Raw genomic sequence first — 18199 nt, 5'->3', positions numbered from 1 at the left:
TTAACAGTAACCATATTTCTTTCAGCTGAGGGACCACAGCCACATATCAGGAAAGTTAGCTCTTGTGCTTTTCTCTAAAATATGTCACAATGAAACAACTGAGCATATTTGTATTGTACCTTGCACTAGGTTAAGCAGCAAAGGATCAACACAAATTATTCAGAAAACATTTTCACCATATGATTTTCAACCAAATAACTGTGTCTTAATTAGTTTGAAATATTAATTAACAAAAATGCGACTTTAAGAATAAAAACGAGTATATCACCTTCAAAAATAGGTCAAGCTTATTTATATTTGGCAAAAAGACTGGGATATCTTATGGTACCTTCTTATATAATATCATGAATACTGAAGAAAAGAAAAGTGGAAAGAAAAATATTAATAATATCAGTGTTCATGGAAACAAGAAATTTTACTGAAGCCTACATTAAAACTGACGAAAACAAGAAGCTCTGTCACTTATATGGCAGAGTTGAACTTGTTAGCTATTCTCCTTTGTAGCCACAGTTAGAAAACTTCATTTTTTTTTTTTTTTTTTTTAAGGGAAGAGAGAAGAGGGAGGGAGGAGGGGGTGGGGAGTCAGGAGAAGGAAAAGGGAGAGAAATGATGCATCTGATGTAAAAGGCTGGTGGGCAATCCACCTTGCTGAGTCGTTTTGTGTTTTGTTTATTTTGAAAAGTCTTTGAGTGTTTTGTGGTGAGGTTGTTCTCTGCATACTGCATTTTTTTTTTTTTTTTAATAAAATTTTTCTTTACTTTTGCATATTATTTCATTGTTGATGTGTCATGTACGTTATTCTACCTAGCTAGTTGTATGTCAGGATGGGAGGTGGGTGAATTTTTTCGACGCTATTGGAAAAGAATTTATTGTACGTGTCAGTGTTTTCAAATTTTTGTGACAGATTCTGGTTAGTTTCATTGTCTTGTATGTGAATTGTTTCCCAGATTTTTAATGCCTGTTTGTGTAAACGTATGTTAAGAGGCTTAGTGTCTTTGTATTCTGTATCTGTCTTACAGAGAGTCAGTATGGATACCTTTGTTTCGGTTGCTCATCTGAGAGCTTTATTTTGTGCTCTTTGGAGTTTACTTATTTGTATTTTGCTGAGTGTGTGTAGTGAAATTGGTGGGTAATCTAAAGTTGGAATGACAATGGATATTACTAAGTGTATTTTGAACCTAATAGGGAGATATCTAAATCTGAATAGCTTCTTCAGGACCTGTTTTCCTTCGTTTTTCCTATCTTGTACATGTTTGTAATACCCATATTTTGAAATTTTTAGTCCTACGAATATACCCTGACCTTGGTATTGTATATAATCCTCCATATCCTGCATTATCAATAAATGGCAGTTACTTACAATTGCCATTTATTGATAATAGAGGATTATGTTTGGTTCCCAATGCAACTGGAGTGAATTTGTTTACATTTGTCGTTATTCTCCACGTTTTTTCATATTCATTAATTTGTTTAATATCATGTTCTGGCCGAATTTTAATAATATTCTTAGATTTGCCCAGGTTAATTTGAGTTACATCATCAGCATATAAGGAAGAAGGGAGATCCTTAGTAGCCTGTACAGTATACTCGTAAATAAAGTTCGTGACAGGACACTCCCCTGAGGAATCCCACAGCCGAGGGCAAGGGATGTACCCAGGTACTGGTCTACGGCTATTCTGGGCTCTCTGTCATCTTGGGAGTCACAGAGGAACTTCTCTGTCTAAGAATGGCAGGACGCTCCAGGTGTAGGATTTTGTATTTCAACCCCAGGTGCCATACCTTGTCAAAAGCTTTGGTGATATACCCAAGAAAGAATTGTCACTGTCCCCCATCTGCTTTGTTTTGGCCTTTTTTTCTCTCTCTCTTTTATTATTGTAAGAGCTTGTGTCATTCCTAGGACAAATCGAAAGCCATATTGATGTTTGGTATATACTGTAAAATCAAACTTTCAAGGTGGATTCTTAGTCTGTGCTTAATAATTCTTTCAAGTGATTTACCAGGGACCTCAAGGAGGGATATTGGTGTGTAATTTTCAGGTGATCTGGGAGAGTTGTTTGCTTTGGTGTTAGTTTGATGGTAGCTTTCTTCCTCGTATCAGGAAAATAAATTGCTGAAAGAGCAGCATTGAACATGTTTATGAGGTTGCTGATGGTTAAGTCTGGAAGCTGATTAAGATTGTTTTTCTGATTCCACTGCGTCTGGGGCAGGTTTTTCTCATTTCGTTAATTATGTTAACTTCAGCAGGTAGTATAGGAGAGGTGAGAAATGGGTTTTCTTAATTCAACTTACCAGGATCAGTATTGTTGCAGGGAGTAATTCGGTGGGGGTTGTCGTTGAGAATGTCTGAGACAGTCTGAGCTGTGTCATCTCTTTCTTCATCTTCTTCACAGACTCTACTCCAGACGCCTCTGTGTTGTCTTTCTCGTGCTGCAGGTGTGTAATGCCGAGTGTTATTAAGGTCCTAGTGGGTGTTTGGTGTGTGGTTGCCTCAGAGTTCATTGAGCTTTTTCCAGAATTCGGATGGATATTTGTAGTGCTGAAAGATGGAGTATTGTGTTGTGCCAGTGTGTGTTGGCCTCTTCGAAGTGTCTAGTGTATTACCGATATATCTCGCAGTTCTCTGTATCTGTGGTCATGTGGAGGTTAAGGTGGGTCGATTTCCTATGAACTTAGAGCTGCTGGTTTGAGACATGGTGGAAATGATGCTCCATCACGGATTCACGGTCACTACGCCGCCGCACAAACGGTTTTTTATATTATATATGCTTACTCCAGCAACTTTCACTCCAAAATCAAGAAAATGATGACAAAAATGAAGAATCTGACTATTACATGTTAGAGGAATTCTCGGACGATTTAGCTTTGAATGAACCACAAAATCATCTGTTTGCCTGTATTCAGTAAATACAAACAGCATTCTGCCAATATAAACAAAATACAAATCGCAGATGTAAATGAAACACCAAACAGTGACAAACAACATAACGCATTCCTGATCTATTTCATTAAGAAATGTAATCACGAACCGGGCACTTATGTTTTGATCAGAAGTCTTTTTTACTCTCATGCTTTGGAAAATCTCTGTGAAACCACTTACACTGCAGAGGTATGCCATGTCGTGCCTGGTGCCAGTCGACTTTTTGCGTGGTCGATGTTACATTTTTGACACAACGCTCCACACCTTGAGAGTGACAAGGGTAGCGCTCGTCCAAGATTATGGGTTGGCTATCGTCCATTGTAACGTTCTTCAAAAGTGGAGGGACTGTGACAGACGCTTTGTCTAGCTCCACCAGCTCGGTGTATGTCTTCAGATTAGATTTGTCAAACACTCTGACATTGTCGCTATCATTCTCCTGCACTTGTTGAATAAGTGCAACAACCATCCAACATACGTGTGGATCTTCATCAGCAACAGATGACAGCAGGATATATTCAGGGTGACAGAAGTAACTGTTATTGTTGAGTATTGGGCAAATGATGCCATGATCTTCTGGTGGCAATTCTCGCAATAGTTCCATTAGATAGAAGAAATTCTTGGCACCATCCTGACATGAACTGTTTCCTCTCACTTTAAACCAAGTTGGCGTGTAAAAGTTGAGAATAAATGAAACAAGTTGTTTCAGTACTGGTGATGGCTCTTCTGATGACAAGTAAAGCCACAGTGTATGGTTGACTTTAGTTACCATCCGGCATGGCTCAGTGGCCCTGGCTGTGCAGATGGTTTCAAAACTACACCTTCGGCTCCTCCGACTTACAATAACAGACATGCACGGTGCAAGTACTGCTGATCTTTGTTGAGATCCTTCTTAGCTTCTCTGGTAGAGTGCAAGTTTTTCCACACACCTGTTCATAGTCTACAATAGTCAGATCCTTTGGAACTCAAGGGATCTACCCACTTCCCCTCTGGAGCGAGTTGGACCCATTGTTGCACCGTCAATGGCTTCAAAATACCGTCTGAAAGCTATTTCAATGATATGTAACAAACTGACAAGCCACGGTAATGGTCTTTTCAGCTGGGTTTCCAGCACACGAATCACGCCACTCTTCTTGCCTGTGTTTATGTTCATGCCATTGCAAACAATAGCTTGCAGTGATTCAACTGAATCGGTCTCATGGACAACCAACATGATCTTGGCGATATCCACTGCTTTTCCACTTTCAGGGGCGACATGATCTATGTAAGCAGCATCAGGAAAGTCAGTTACTGAGTAGTGGTCTTCCTTGATGATGACCCTCTCACCATGAGGGGTTTTACTCAGAGTCATGTCAATTTTACCGCTAAAACCCAGACTAATTACCTTTGTCATGGTGCTTTGATGCTGTTGATTGGCAATATCCCTCCAGTATCATCTCTGACGTCGAAGTTTGCTAGGATCAAGTTTGCTATCCTCAGCAAGAATACCCATGTCCTTCAGTGCAGCATTCACTACAAAGCATATATCTCTGTTGCTCATTTGGTATCTATCTGATACACGACATACTGTAGTTCAGGATATGCCAATCTATTCTAACCCTGCTTGTCTCTCTCTGCTTCTTGAGCACCATCATCATCGTATTGATCATCTGATACATCACAACTAGAATCATCAATATCATCCCTACATGCTGTTCCTGCATCTTCGTCATGGCTCCCTGAAATGACTTTTCATGAAGCTTTCTTTTCATTCGTCTGTTTGCAGCAAGTTTTTTTTTTTTTTTTTTGCTGTCTTTTCCTTGTATATTTGGCCGATGTACATTTTACTACAACTGTCTTGGTCCACCCAAAAGGGCCACTCTTCAGGAGGTATCTTGAAAGTCCTGGCACAACAACATTCAGACCTCTCTCGAGCGTCAACATTATTGTAGCATTTACCGCAGCAGATGTCATAATATAGTATATCAAAGCTGGCCAACTTCTCCAAGTAGGTGCTCGAAGTCCTCTTGTTTGCATAATATTTTCTTACCTCCTGAGCTTTTGTATCAAGCTTTTCACATGGATGGCAGTGCTCATATAGTCATTTATAGGAATCAGTGCCTTCTCATGTATTTCTACTACTTGGTCAACAATAGCTTCAGCATGGGCTTGCGTGCTTGATAATGGATCTGTCATTTTGTGTTCCAAATATTCTCTAATAACATCTTTGCATGCAGGTAGCTGATGCACTGGAAGATTACAAGGTAAACCAAATATGGAATCTTTGACCTATTTCCTCGTGTTGCAGGTAGCAATCATTTCAACACAGGGTATAAATTAATGCAAAAAGATAAAACTAGCAACTGACAAGCACAGCTCATTTGTGTAACTGGTAACAAAGCCGTCAAAATCAGTATCGTCACTGTCAAAGCTGCTAAAGTTCGTTTTATCACTAAATTATTACTGCGCTCATTCGGTGCCAAAATATAATAAAGTTGCTGGAGGAGCGTTGGTGGATTTTCAATAATACAGTTATGTGAATATGGCGTTTCAGGCATCAAAATATCCATGTTTCACTGAATTTAAGTTTTTCGACCCACCCTAGTGGAGGTGTCCAACCAAATCTGGAGGCATGATTTCTGAGACTGTAGAACTGGTCTATACAACTTTGTGTGCTATGAATGTGTGGTGTGTGTGGGAGCTTAACGTGGCGAGTGGTGGGGATATGTTTTGTTATGGCTTTGTTCATGATGGTGTAGGCTACTATCGGTCGATTTTTGTATCAGTTTCTTCTAATGAAGCTTGTGCTATTCCCTCTTTATCTTCCATATTTTGAATAACGTCCCCTTTCTATTGGTCCCAGATTGCTTTTGGAAACCATGGTCAAGAGGGATGGGAGTTAAAATAGTGAAAAATAAGATGGTGAAAATGACTGAAATATGGTCGCTGGTGTTTAGTGGGCGTTGTTCAATGTGTTTGTTATGGTATGTTCTAGTACTGATTAGGAATATGTCATGTGTAGTGGCAGAGTTATGTGAAAAATATGTTGGGAAATGAGGTCCTATGTGATTTGCTATTCTGTTACTGGTCATGTGGTTGTTTTCTTATTGTGTTAGTGGTTCTGTATCCCAGTGTGGGGCAATTAGCGTTGAAGTCTGCGATCGTATGTACTGGAATGTTTCTCCAGAAGAGTTAATAGAGGTCTGGTGATAGTAGGTAGGGTCCGGCAGGAGGTTGGTAGAGGGTGAAAATGATGACAGGACCTGTAATTGTATCAACTTCAATTGATAGGTCAGTAATGAAACTGTCATATATTTTTGTGAGGGATTGTGTTTCTGATGGTAATGGCTGTACCGTTGTGTATGTTTCCTGAGAAGGTTGTGGTGTGTGTCTTATAGCCAAGTATTTTAGGTCTTCCTCTGTAGTTCCGTGGCTGTTTGTGAGGATGATGCCTGCATCTGCATTGTGATAAATATTGCTGAGTCCCGTATTTCTCCCTCTCCAGTGTAGGACATTATGTTGAAGTACTGTATATTTAACGTCTTAACCGTCTTGTGTGATGAGGGGGTTGATTTCCTTCCTTTTCCCCCTGATCTAGATATGTGAGAGGGCGATAATTAAGTTTGGGTTTCGATCCCGCCTTGGTTGTCCTGTCAGTGACACGGTCCAGTTTTGGTAGTGGTGTGAAGGGTGGACTAGAGGCATGAGTTATGATTGATACTGGATCCTGAGGAGTTCCTTCATTTTCTTCCTCTGCTTCGGTTTCTGCAGCAGCGATTTCGTCTTCCACAATAGTTTCAGAATCAGATGATGGGTTAAGGTCAGAGTCTTTACTCTCTTAACCAAATTCTTCCCTCTTAGAGGTAAGGTATGCTTAATATAAAGAAGATCTGAACATCCTAAGGTAATTTCCCGTGGAACATCAACAAGCTCTGAAGAATAAGGTGTCCAAGAACACGTGTGTAAACTTTACATTTGTCTCAATTACTGGCTAACTGTATGCTTAACTGCAACCATATTCATTTAAGATCATAAGACGGACCACTACTTTACATCTAGAAAGTTACAGCTTAAAGTTTTCATGTTTTTCTCTAAAACTTGTTGCTGAGAAAAAACTGAGCAGATTTGGATTCGGTACTTTCTGCTAGGCTAAATGGCAAAATATTTAAGCTAAATTGTTCAGCAAACATGTTTGTAGAACGTTTTCCAACCAGAATGCTGTGACTTAATTTCTGAGATATTTTAATTTCAGATGTGTAATTTTTAGAACAAAAATTAGTATATCACCTTCAAAAATAGGCCATTTATATTTGGCACAAGGACTTGGGTTACCCTAGGGTACCTTCGTGTGTATCTCATCAAGATCAAAGAAAAAATGCAAATACTAATAATAATTATAATTATAATCATCATCATCATCATCATCATCATCATCATCATCATCATCATCATCATCATCCGGACCTCCTTTCCCACTCAAGGGTAGGGTGAGGAGTAGCAATGTTCAGACAGCACAAACTTGCCCAGTCCAAATAGGCCACACGTCCATTCACTCATCGTTCAAGCCCCCGGAATCCTGGCTCTACCGGATACGCCAAAAACATTCACCACTTACTGCAGCTTCCCACAAACGTATTCGATTGAGTCAATCCGGACGCTGCCATGCTCACAAGGGGTGCCAATATCTCTGATCATGCACTTCTCCTCACAACATTCATCCAGCCAGCTTCATCTCTTGTCAGTTCCCTAGCCTCACCAACTTCCAAACCTCTCTTCCTCAAACACTCATCCACCATATCTCTCCACCTTCTCCTTAGCCTACCTCGCCTCCTCCCTCCTTCAAATTCGCTCACGTATACCTTTTTCACCACTCTATTGTTATCCATTCTTTCCACATGACCATACCATCTCAGGACAAGAAGCTTTCCCATTTATATGGCTAACCTTAATAAAACTGACAATAATGATAGTAATTTATTATATATTCTTATTGTGTAGCCACAATAAGGAAGCGTTGCCACACACACACACACACACACACACACACACACACACACACACACACACACACACACACACACACACACACACACACACACACACACACACACATATCTATATCTATATCTATCAATCAATCAATCTATCTATCTGTCTATCTATCTATCTATATCTATCTATCTATCTATCTATATCTATCTATCTATCTATCTATCTATCTATCTATATATATATATATATATATATATATATATATATTATATATATCTATATATATATATATATATATATATATTTATATATATATATATATATATATATATATATATATATATATATATATATATATATATATATATATATATATATGTGTGTGTGTGTGTGTGTGTCATCCGTTTTAGTGTCCACTGCAGGACCGGCCTATCGCGACCCAAGTCGGGATCATAAAGCCAATGTATCTCAACCAAGTGACTTAGGCTGTCTGGTAGAGATTGTATGTAGGGTAAGAAGTGCTTGTAAGTGTAATTGTAGTGTTGGAGTGGCTTTGGATGTATGTGTGGTCTCTGAACGAAGTGTAATCGGCCCGCGCAAGCCGACTGGATGCAAGCATACTTGATAGTAAGCGACACTGGTTCAACTACAGCACCCCTTGTGTCCGACAATGCAGTATATATATATATATAGATATATATATATATATATATATATATATATATATATTTATATATATAGAGAGAGAGAGAGAGAGAGAGAGAGAGAGAGAGAGAGAGAGAGAGAGAGAGATAGGTATAGATATAGATATAGATATATTTTATTTATATATATAGAGAGAGATAGATAGATAGATAGATAGATAGATGGATAGATAGATATCTTATATATATATATATATATATATATATATATATATATATATATATATATATATATATGAAACCTTTCTGGTACAGTGGTAGAGTGAGCGTCTTGCATACTGTTAGACATGGGTTCGCCTCCCACCAGAGTTGTAAAACTTTGGGAAGCATTCACCGAGCCACTTACTGCTTTGGCGGACACAAGGGGTGCTGTGGTTGAACCAGTGTCGCATACTAGTATGCTTGCACCCAGTCAGCTTAAGGCAGGCAGATTACACGTGCTTCACAGGCTACACTCATATCCAAAGCCACTCCAACATTACAATCACACTCACAAGCACTTCTCACCCTGTACAGTATACAGTCTCTACCAGACAGTCTAAGACACTTGGTAGAGATACATTGGCTGTATCGTCCCTGCTTCGATAGGGGTAGACTGGTCCTGTAGTGGTCACTCAACAGGTGATGATAATGATGATATATACAGTAGAGAGAGAGAGAGAGAGAGAGAGAGAGAGAGAGAGAGAGACCAACGCCCTGATCCCGCAAAAGGTGGTCGCAGACAAGCAAAACTCCTCCAAGTTGCTCTGTCATCCACCATTTGACAGCCCTCCCTCCAGCTCACCCCTCCCTCCCACAAATACCTCTCAACTCCAACCCTTCACCTCACCCTCGGTCTCCCCCTGCCTCTCCCTCCCTCCACTTTACCTACAGATACCCCCCTAGTTAGTCTTTCATTCTCCATTCTCTCCACATGTCCAAGCCACATCAGTGTATTTCTCATAATTTTCTCAGTCACATCCACGTCCACCCCACGACGTTCTTTCATTTCTTCATTCACCAGCCTGTCCCTCCATGTCACTCCGCATAGTCCTCTCAGGTTACTCATTCCCACTGCTCTAACTCTTGACTTGTTGCCCTCTAGCAAGGTCCACGTCTTGCTTCCCTACATCAGGGTAGGGATCACAACTCTATCATGCAGTGATTTTTTAACTTCCATACTCACCTCCCTTATTTCTCAACACCACTTTCAGTGAACCAGTAGCCTTCCTTCCCTTCCCTTTCAAGCACTTCATGCCCAAAGCTTCCATCCGTACTCATCACACTACCCAAGTACTTGAATGCACTCACATTCTCCATATCCTCACCATCCAACCTCACTGTACATTCTGTGACTTCATTCCTCTCAAACACCATAACTTTTCTCTTGTTTACATTAACTTTCAGATTCCTCTGCTTATGCACTGTCCCAAATTCATTCACCATACCTTGCAACTCCCATTCATCTTCGCTCAACAATACTGTATCATCAGTAAGCAGCAACACCAGAATCTTTCTCACCTCACCCTCATTCATTAGAGCCACCCCTTCATCCACTGCCCTACCTTGCACCTCCTTTTCAAACCCATCCATGAATATATTAAACAGTCTTGGAGACATCACACATCCCTGTTTCAGTCCCACATTTAGATCAAAGAACTCACTCAGCTCGCCATCCACTTGCACCTAGCCCTAGCTCCCTTATACATACTCTTCACAGCACTGAAGAATTTCCCATCCACTCCATACATTCTTGAAACTTTCCACATACCCTGCATATCTACTCTGGCATATGCTTTTTCCAAGTCCATGAATGCAGCATACACTTTCTTTCCCTTCTCTAGATACTTCTCCACAAAGCATCTTAGAACAAATATCTGATCTGTACACACTTTTCCCTTCCTAAATCCTCCTTGTTCTTCTCCAACTAGCTCCTCTGTTATATGCCTAACTCAATCAGTAAGTATTCTACCATATGTTTTTCCACTCACACTGCAAGGCTTGGTGGATGAGTTTGAGAGAGTGTGTAAGAAACGGAATCTAAAGGTGAATGTAGGGAAGAGTAAAGTGATGGTCTTTGAGAGAGGTGAAGTCAGTGAATGTGCAGCGAGATTGGATGGTGTGGAATTGGAAAATGTGAGTACGTTTAAGTACTTGGGTAGTGTGATGAGTAAGGATGGAGGTTTGGAGGGTGAAGTGCTTGAAAGGGTACAGCAGGGAAGAAAGGTTGTTGGTTCTTTGAAAGCAGTGATAAGAAACAGGGAAGTGAGCATGGAAGTGAAAAAGTTACTACGTGACAGTATTGTGATACCAACTCTAACGTACGGAAGTGAAGCTTGGACGTTGTTGGAAAGACACAAGTCAAGAGTGAGAGCCGTGGAAATGAGTTATTTAAGAGGAGCCTGTGGAGTCACATGGAGAGACAGGCTGACGAATGAGGATATAAAGGAGCGTTGTGGTGTTGATGTGGATGTGATAGGAAGCGTTATGAGGAACACACTGAGGTGGTTTGGCCATGTGGAGAGGATGGAGGGAGAAAGACTGACGAAGAGAGTGTATGTGAGTGAGGTGGAGGGGGAAAGAGGGAGGGGGAGGCCGAGGATGAGATGGAGAGATGGGGTGGAGAGGTATATGAGAGAGGGGGGTGTGAGTTGGGAGCAGGGGAGTGAAATGGCGGGGGACAGGGCGACTTGGAGGCGATTTGTTTGTGGCCACCCCAAACGGGATTGAGGCGTCTGGCAATAGATAGATAGATAGACTAAGAAGGCAAATACCCCTATGGTTTCCACACACTTCTCTCTCCCCTTTTCCTTTGTATAAAGGAACAATTATACCTGGTTTCCAGTCCTCTGGAACCCTTCCCTCTTCCCAAGCCAATCTACACAACTTCCATATCCACTCCACAACAGTCTCACTCCCATACTTCATCAATTCCTGGGGCCTTTCCCGTCTTGATCTTCACTGCTTCAACTACTTCGGTCCTACTGATCTCTTCCTCCCTCCTCTCATCTTTTCTTCTCCGAGCCATTCCCCAACCACTTATACTCACATTGCTCTCACTCTCTACATTCAAAAAATCCTCAAAGTGCTCCTTCCATCTCCTCATTTTCTTTCTTCTCCACCAACAATCTGTTATTCCTATCTTTCTCTCCTCTACTGTTTCCCCTTTCACACTGTCTTATTTTCTTTACCTTCTTCCAAAACAATTTCTTACTGTCCCTCCATTTCACACTCAGATTCCTCCCAAACTCTTCATCCACTCTCTTCTTACTTTCCTTCACCAATCTCTTCACCTCCTTTCTCCTGCTCACATATACCTCTGTCTTCTCTCTCTCATCTTCTCCCCTACCTATACTCGCTACCCAGTTACTATATGCTTTCTTCTTTTGTTCCACAGCTCGTTTCACCTCATCTTTCCACCATGCTGTCCCTTGCACACACCCGCAACTCCTCCTCACTCTACAAACCACCTCGCACGCTGCACCTATCTCTTTCGTGCATATCTTGCATACTTCTTCCACCCCTTCCATCTGCCCTAACTCATACCTTCCCAATCTTTCTTCCATTATGCTCTTATACTCTGCCATTTTCTCACTCTCTTGCAACTTCTTCACTCTTTTCACAGGAGCTGTTTCCTCCTGTCTTCCCCTTCGTCTCTTCACCCATTTTCTTTGCAGCCTTACCTTGGCCATCACTAAGCGAAATCATATAAAAAGGTATAATACGGAATTGCCAGATATTTTTAGATGGAGTGGAAATAACTCACAGTGCTGTTACACATGAGTAAGCTAAGACTGTAGTTTTATTAGTTGCCATATCAGTGATTTCTTTTTTCCCAAAACAACTATTTCAGTCATGATATTACTCTTAAATGGTGTCTTGTAATACACCAGCAAGAGTGCTTGTGCACAAAACAAAAGTAATTCATATCTGTAAGTTTTTACGCATTCGTCAGTACGTAGAAGAGTATGGTATGATGACGTACTATATGAATGAGAAAGCAAGTTTCAAGGGCATAAAAGTCAGTTTGTTAAAGCTGCATGTGACATAAATGTTAAATTGGAATGCTAGCAGATTTTAGAAGAAAAAAAAAATGTCTATCCTTGATGATATGGGTGTAGCAACCATATTCCGAACAAACGTGAATGCATAACACTGAAAATGTAACGTTTCCCAAGATCAGTGTTCTTAAACCCATGTTCGAAAGCTCAGGGGTGTTTTGCGTTTGGTTCTGTTTGCCTGTCTGAGTGTCTTAACAAGATTATGGAAAAAGTCCTAACGAAATTATTCCAAAGCTCACTTAATGACTGAGGACCATCACAGGTCATGTGATTAATATTTTGGTATTTTTTGAGTCGAAAAGATTCAGCAGACAAGGTCTAAATTTCGCGCTGTGGTGCGGGAAAGGGTGATGAATTCATTTCTGAAAACAATCGGTCTGAAGCTAAGGCCTATGGATAAGATCAAGGATAGGCACCTTTAAAACAGTTTTTATTGGATTTTGGCCAATAATGGTGGAAGGATTTTGGTTCAGCACAGAATGAATTGATTCATTTATCAAAAGAATAGACTAAAGCTAAAGGTCAGAGGGCAAGGTCAGGTTATACACTTTTGTCCCGAATTCATCAAATATGGAAGATAGATTGATGACAAGGTAAGGATGAAGTTGTTGGTACTGAAAGGAGTCAGTCAACCGCCAAGGGACCTGGGCTGTGTCAAAGGTTGGGCTGCATCCAAGGTTAAGCCTTAAACCGACAGTAAGGTGTAACTGTTGTTCTCTATGGGTATTCTTTCTTGCCACACTTGGCTGTCATGAATACTTACGAATATATTAAGTTCCCGGTAATAATAACACTGTTTTCCATCTCCTCAAAAACAAATCGACATATATACTGTATACTGTATATAATTATATACTGCAGAGAGAGAGAGAGAGAGAGAGAGAGAGAGAGAGACAGACAGACAGACAGACAGACAGATAGATAGATATAGATAGATAGATAGATGTAGATAGATACATAGATAAATATATATAGAGAGAGATTGATAAATATATACCCGGTATATATATATATATATATATATATATATATATATATATATATATATATATATATATATATATATATTTTGAACATCATGACAAATGAATACTGTAGTGATAATCGCGAATAAGTGCAATGGCAAGAATGAAGAGCCATAGTCTTGTCTTAATTTGCATTTGTGTTATGGGAAGCAATCTGCAAAAGCATGCAACTCTTCGCCAAGTTAAATTAAAATAACTATAGTTTGAAAAATCTTCTACATGACTGTGGGCATACATATGAATACACAGTCACCACGATATCAGTTTCTAACTTAAGTAACCCAGCTTCGTCAGGTCCTGAGTATTTCTTAGTTGGTCACCCTACTGAAGGGTAAGTGACATTTCACAGCATCTTTCTGTAAATATTTGTTGTTCGTACATAATACCAATCTGTCTGGCCAAACAAGTCCACCAACTGCACGTCAGCAATTGCTTCTAGAGTGCCGTCCGTAGGTACAGTACAGTATATACACAGTGTAGGGAAACGGCATCCCCTTGTGGTAGAAGTGCTTCACCAGGGTCGGACCAGGCCACTTCTTCACAGTGAGATGCAGGTAAATATGAAGAGGTTTGGCTACAGAGCAAATTCTGCAGCTGCTTCATTCCACCCAAGGTGCACAGCGCTGCCATGTGTTGGCTCCTTGTCAGCACCTCTGTAAACAATGCTCCCAGTAATCTTCATTATACTAATCCTTCATGTAATTCACACTAGAAGAAATAATATTTTCAAACTTAAGGGTATACAGATACCTTTAAAAAACTGTCTAGCACCATCAAGAACATTACAAACGTCAGTCATGGGTAGCAATGTTGTAAGCTGCGAGAATATACAAACCTTCGAGCTGCACCTCGAGCTATGCAATAGAGAAGTGGCCCACTGAGCATGAATCCCACCACCAAAGCCAGCCATGTGTCTTCTCTGAAGGGCCACAACGGGGCCTGCCATCGGGGCAGAGGAGGTGGCACCCTCATGATGACACAGTTCACCTGCACAACCCGCATTACATCATCATGTCATCACCAGGACTCTTGCAAACTCATTCAAATCTCCCATCAATTCTGTCTTGCCGATACAATTACCTGTTTCTACCTCTTTTTTTTTTAATTACATGGTGCATGCATGGTAAATTATGGGCCCCTTTTCAGCATCTCATACTTGAAGAGACATGCATGCATTCTGAGTATAAAAGTAGTTCATTATCACAAACAATGCTGGGAAATTCATCATATTTCAATAACCTACATCGCTTTCTTTTCACGGGTTCTCACACATGATGTTGTATTGTCTAACACTGTGTGTCATATATGTATCCACAGACATAGAATTAAAAATTAATACAGTATAGTGATATAATTTTTCTGATATTTTTAGCTATTACTGGGCACCTTTTTAAAGTCTTGGAAAGATCCTTGGCAGTGACAACGGTAGACCTGTTTTGAGACTGATTGTAAGGATGATATGCAGTGGAATTTAAGTTCTAAAACTGTCAAGAGAAGAAAATAATAATGGAAAATAACAACAATAAGGTAATGTTGATAAAAAAGTTGTAGTCAATGGGTTACCTAATCAGTACAACACTACTGAAACTATACACTCTGGTATATAAACAGGCGCCTACTTATTTTAACCCAAGACGTCCCATCGACATATGGGTACATTGCAACATTTTGCATTTGCCAGTCCCGACGACATACTGGTACGTTGTGCAATTGCAAGGTCCCTAATTTGCACAATTTTCAATTTTTGCTCGTGATTTTCGTACGTATACATGGGACACCTTCCTCTATTCCTCTACAAGATGCCAAGCAGGGACAATGCCTTACACCGCATAACCTTCCCCCCCATTGTCTCAGCCATACCTGTTACCATTGACCTGGCCGATAAAGACATTCAGGGCCAGAGTGATTCCCCAATCGATGACAATGTGGAGGACAAAGTTTACATAGCATTAGAGGAAGAAACAGTCAGAAATGATGATCAGGTAATGTGGCAAAAGAAGGTCAGGAATGGTGATGAGTTAGTGAGTGAAACAATGCTTATAATGCCCATATTACTGTTTGAAAACCAATATACTCTCATACTATATATAAATTCGTACCAAATAAATAAATAAATACCGTTTATGAGTGGTGTGAAATAGTTATCCTCCCATAGAACTCGTTTTCTTTGCAGACAGCCTGATAGAAAACCCTGTAAGGTAAGGAGGTACTGCTACCTGTATCGAGTATTTTAAACCTCAGGTGAGCGATTTCTCTATGAATTTTATATGTTTCTCACCCAAAGCGGAGGTTTTTGCCCAAAAAAAATGTTTTCCAAAAATGGTCGGGACTGGGGGGTGTCGGAGGTGTGAAAGTGCTCGGGACGTGACGGGTTAAGGATTCGCAATTTCTTACCAGCAATTCAGTAACTGTTTAAATTTGATTCCAGAAAAACAGAGATGTAATACGTGTACTGTTATGGACAATAATGTAATTTAGCCTTATACCTGAGGTTACTAAACTTTATTTTAAAGTCTGCTGGGCTTTAAAGTCTACAGCACTCAGTTTATATATAAATATATATATATATATATATATATATATATATATATATATATATATATATATATATATATATATATCACTCTTTGTTATTTGTACTTATGGATATGAACTCATTCATATTTTAGGCTCATAGCTGAACCAACAATCGAAAAAGTTTTTATGATAATAGAGTAATAGAGTAATTAAGTAAATACATAATGATTACTCACAGTTTGGTGGAAAGGTGCACTGAAATGCTGATAATCTCTGCGACCCCAAAGGCTGGTTATGAAGATATTGGCAATGCCAAAATCGGCGGCGCCACTTCCAAGCATGCCAATAATGCCATTCAGGGTTCCATTGGGCAGCAGCTCACCCCACACCTCCCCTACAATACAGGACAAATGGAGGCTACTGCACACTCACGCAAGGCAGTATTATACAAATAAAAAACTGAGTCGTAATTAGTTATTCATACTCTGTGTGTGTGTGTGTGTGTGTGTGTGTGTGTGTGTGTGTGTGTGTGTGTGTGTGTGTGCGTGAGCGCTCGCGCGTGCGTGTGCGTGCGTGCGTTCGTGTGTGTGTGTTGTGTGTGTTTCCTCCATACTTGTAAGTTTTAACTGAAAAATAATGTTCAATATTACTTGAAAAAGGTTATTATTATATTATTATTATTATTATTATTGTTATTATTATTATTATTATTATTATTATTATTATTATTTATTATTGTTCTCGCTCGCTTCACTCGCTCGAACATAAAATTCAGTCACAGTTTGGACCCCTGACATATGTACCCAAGTGAAAGATCTATCGCATCAACAAGGAATAAGGGCAGGGGTCGGGCGGAAAACTCTGTAGTATAGTAGCGAACTTTTTTTTATATCTCAGCCACTTTTGAAGTTACAAGAAAGATAGACACCAACCCGGAAATCGTATAAATATTCTCGGTTATTTTCATTTCATAGACAACTCGCAATTCCCAATAGTTTTTCCGTAAATCGAGGAAACGATTTTTTATAAGGCAGATTAACGTAATAGCCGGCTGCGAAAGAAGTGATGGTCTAAGGTTGCGTGAGTAGCTCAGCAATATTTTCCAACGAGTACTGAGAGCAACCAGGTTTTGTCTTTTCTAAACATATAATGCCTTCAGTTTGGCTTTTTTTTTTTTTTTGGAAAATTTTAACTGAATCCAAATCAAACTAATACAATACCCTGATTGACGAAAGAAGCTGTGAATTTCTGATTTCTGATTCGAATCGGAGAGCATTGAGAGATTTGGTGAAAGTAATTTTTGTGAGTGAGCAGAAAACAAAGTCATTATTAACCTGCTAGGTCTCAAACCCTACCCCTAAAATTACTATAAGTATTGGTTTTAGGAAGTGTGAGGGAATATTTTTTGTGCAATCTAATATGTTCTTTTCGATATTTTCAGGTCAGGAAATCAAAGGAGGAGGATGAGCAACATGAGACAATATTCAACACTACCTGACTTGCTCGCTCGCTTGCTCGAACATGTTCCACACTTTCAGTGTGGACACCTGTTACACATTTATTATTAACTTGTAACAGGCATCCACACTGAAAGTGTGCAACATGTTCGAGCGAGCGAAAGAGCAAACCAGGCAGTGCTGAATATTGTCTCATGTGGCTCATCATCTTCCTCTGATTTCCTGACCTGATAATACTAAAAAGAACTTATTAGATTACAACAAAAATATTCCCTCACACTTCCTAAAACCAATACTCCTCTTGTATTAATTTTAGGTTTATGGCTTGGGACCTAGCATGTTAATAATGGGTTAATCAACCTTAGACCATTACTTCTTGCGCAGCCAGCTTAACACTATTTTGCCTTATAAAAAACTGTTTTATCAATTCATGGAAAAACTATTGGAAATTACGGGTTGTCTATGAAATGAAAATAATTGAGGATTTTTATGTAATTTCCAAATTGGTGTCTATCTTTCTTGTAATTTCAAAATTGGCTGAGATACCCCGAAAAGTTTGCTATTGTACTAC

The 18199-nt window shown here is 39.7% G+C and overlaps 1 protein-coding gene across 1 annotated transcript in view; it reads right to left on the bottom strand.

The window, feature by feature from the left end:
• Positions 1-18199, bottom strand: part of LOC145397276 (glutamate receptor-like) — a 109061-nt gene that overhangs the window by 42523 nt on the left and 48339 nt on the right. The window contains exons 8-9 of the mRNA XM_080270472.1: positions 16408-16565; positions 14490-14641 (exon numbers count right to left, since the gene is read on the bottom strand). Of these exons, the coding sequence (XP_080126598.1) occupies positions 14490-14641; positions 16408-16565 (310 nt within the window). The remainder of the gene's footprint in view (positions 1-14489; positions 14642-16407; positions 16566-18199) is intronic.

Source organism: Coenobita brevimanus, chromosome 40 (genome assembly GCF_032717465.1).
Source record: "Coenobita brevimanus isolate Jiangsu-jjx chromosome 40, ASM3271746v2, whole genome shotgun sequence".
Taxonomy (NCBI): domain Eukaryota; kingdom Metazoa; phylum Arthropoda; class Malacostraca; order Decapoda; family Coenobitidae; genus Coenobita; species Coenobita brevimanus.
This window is presented reverse-complemented; position numbering and strand designations above follow the sequence as displayed.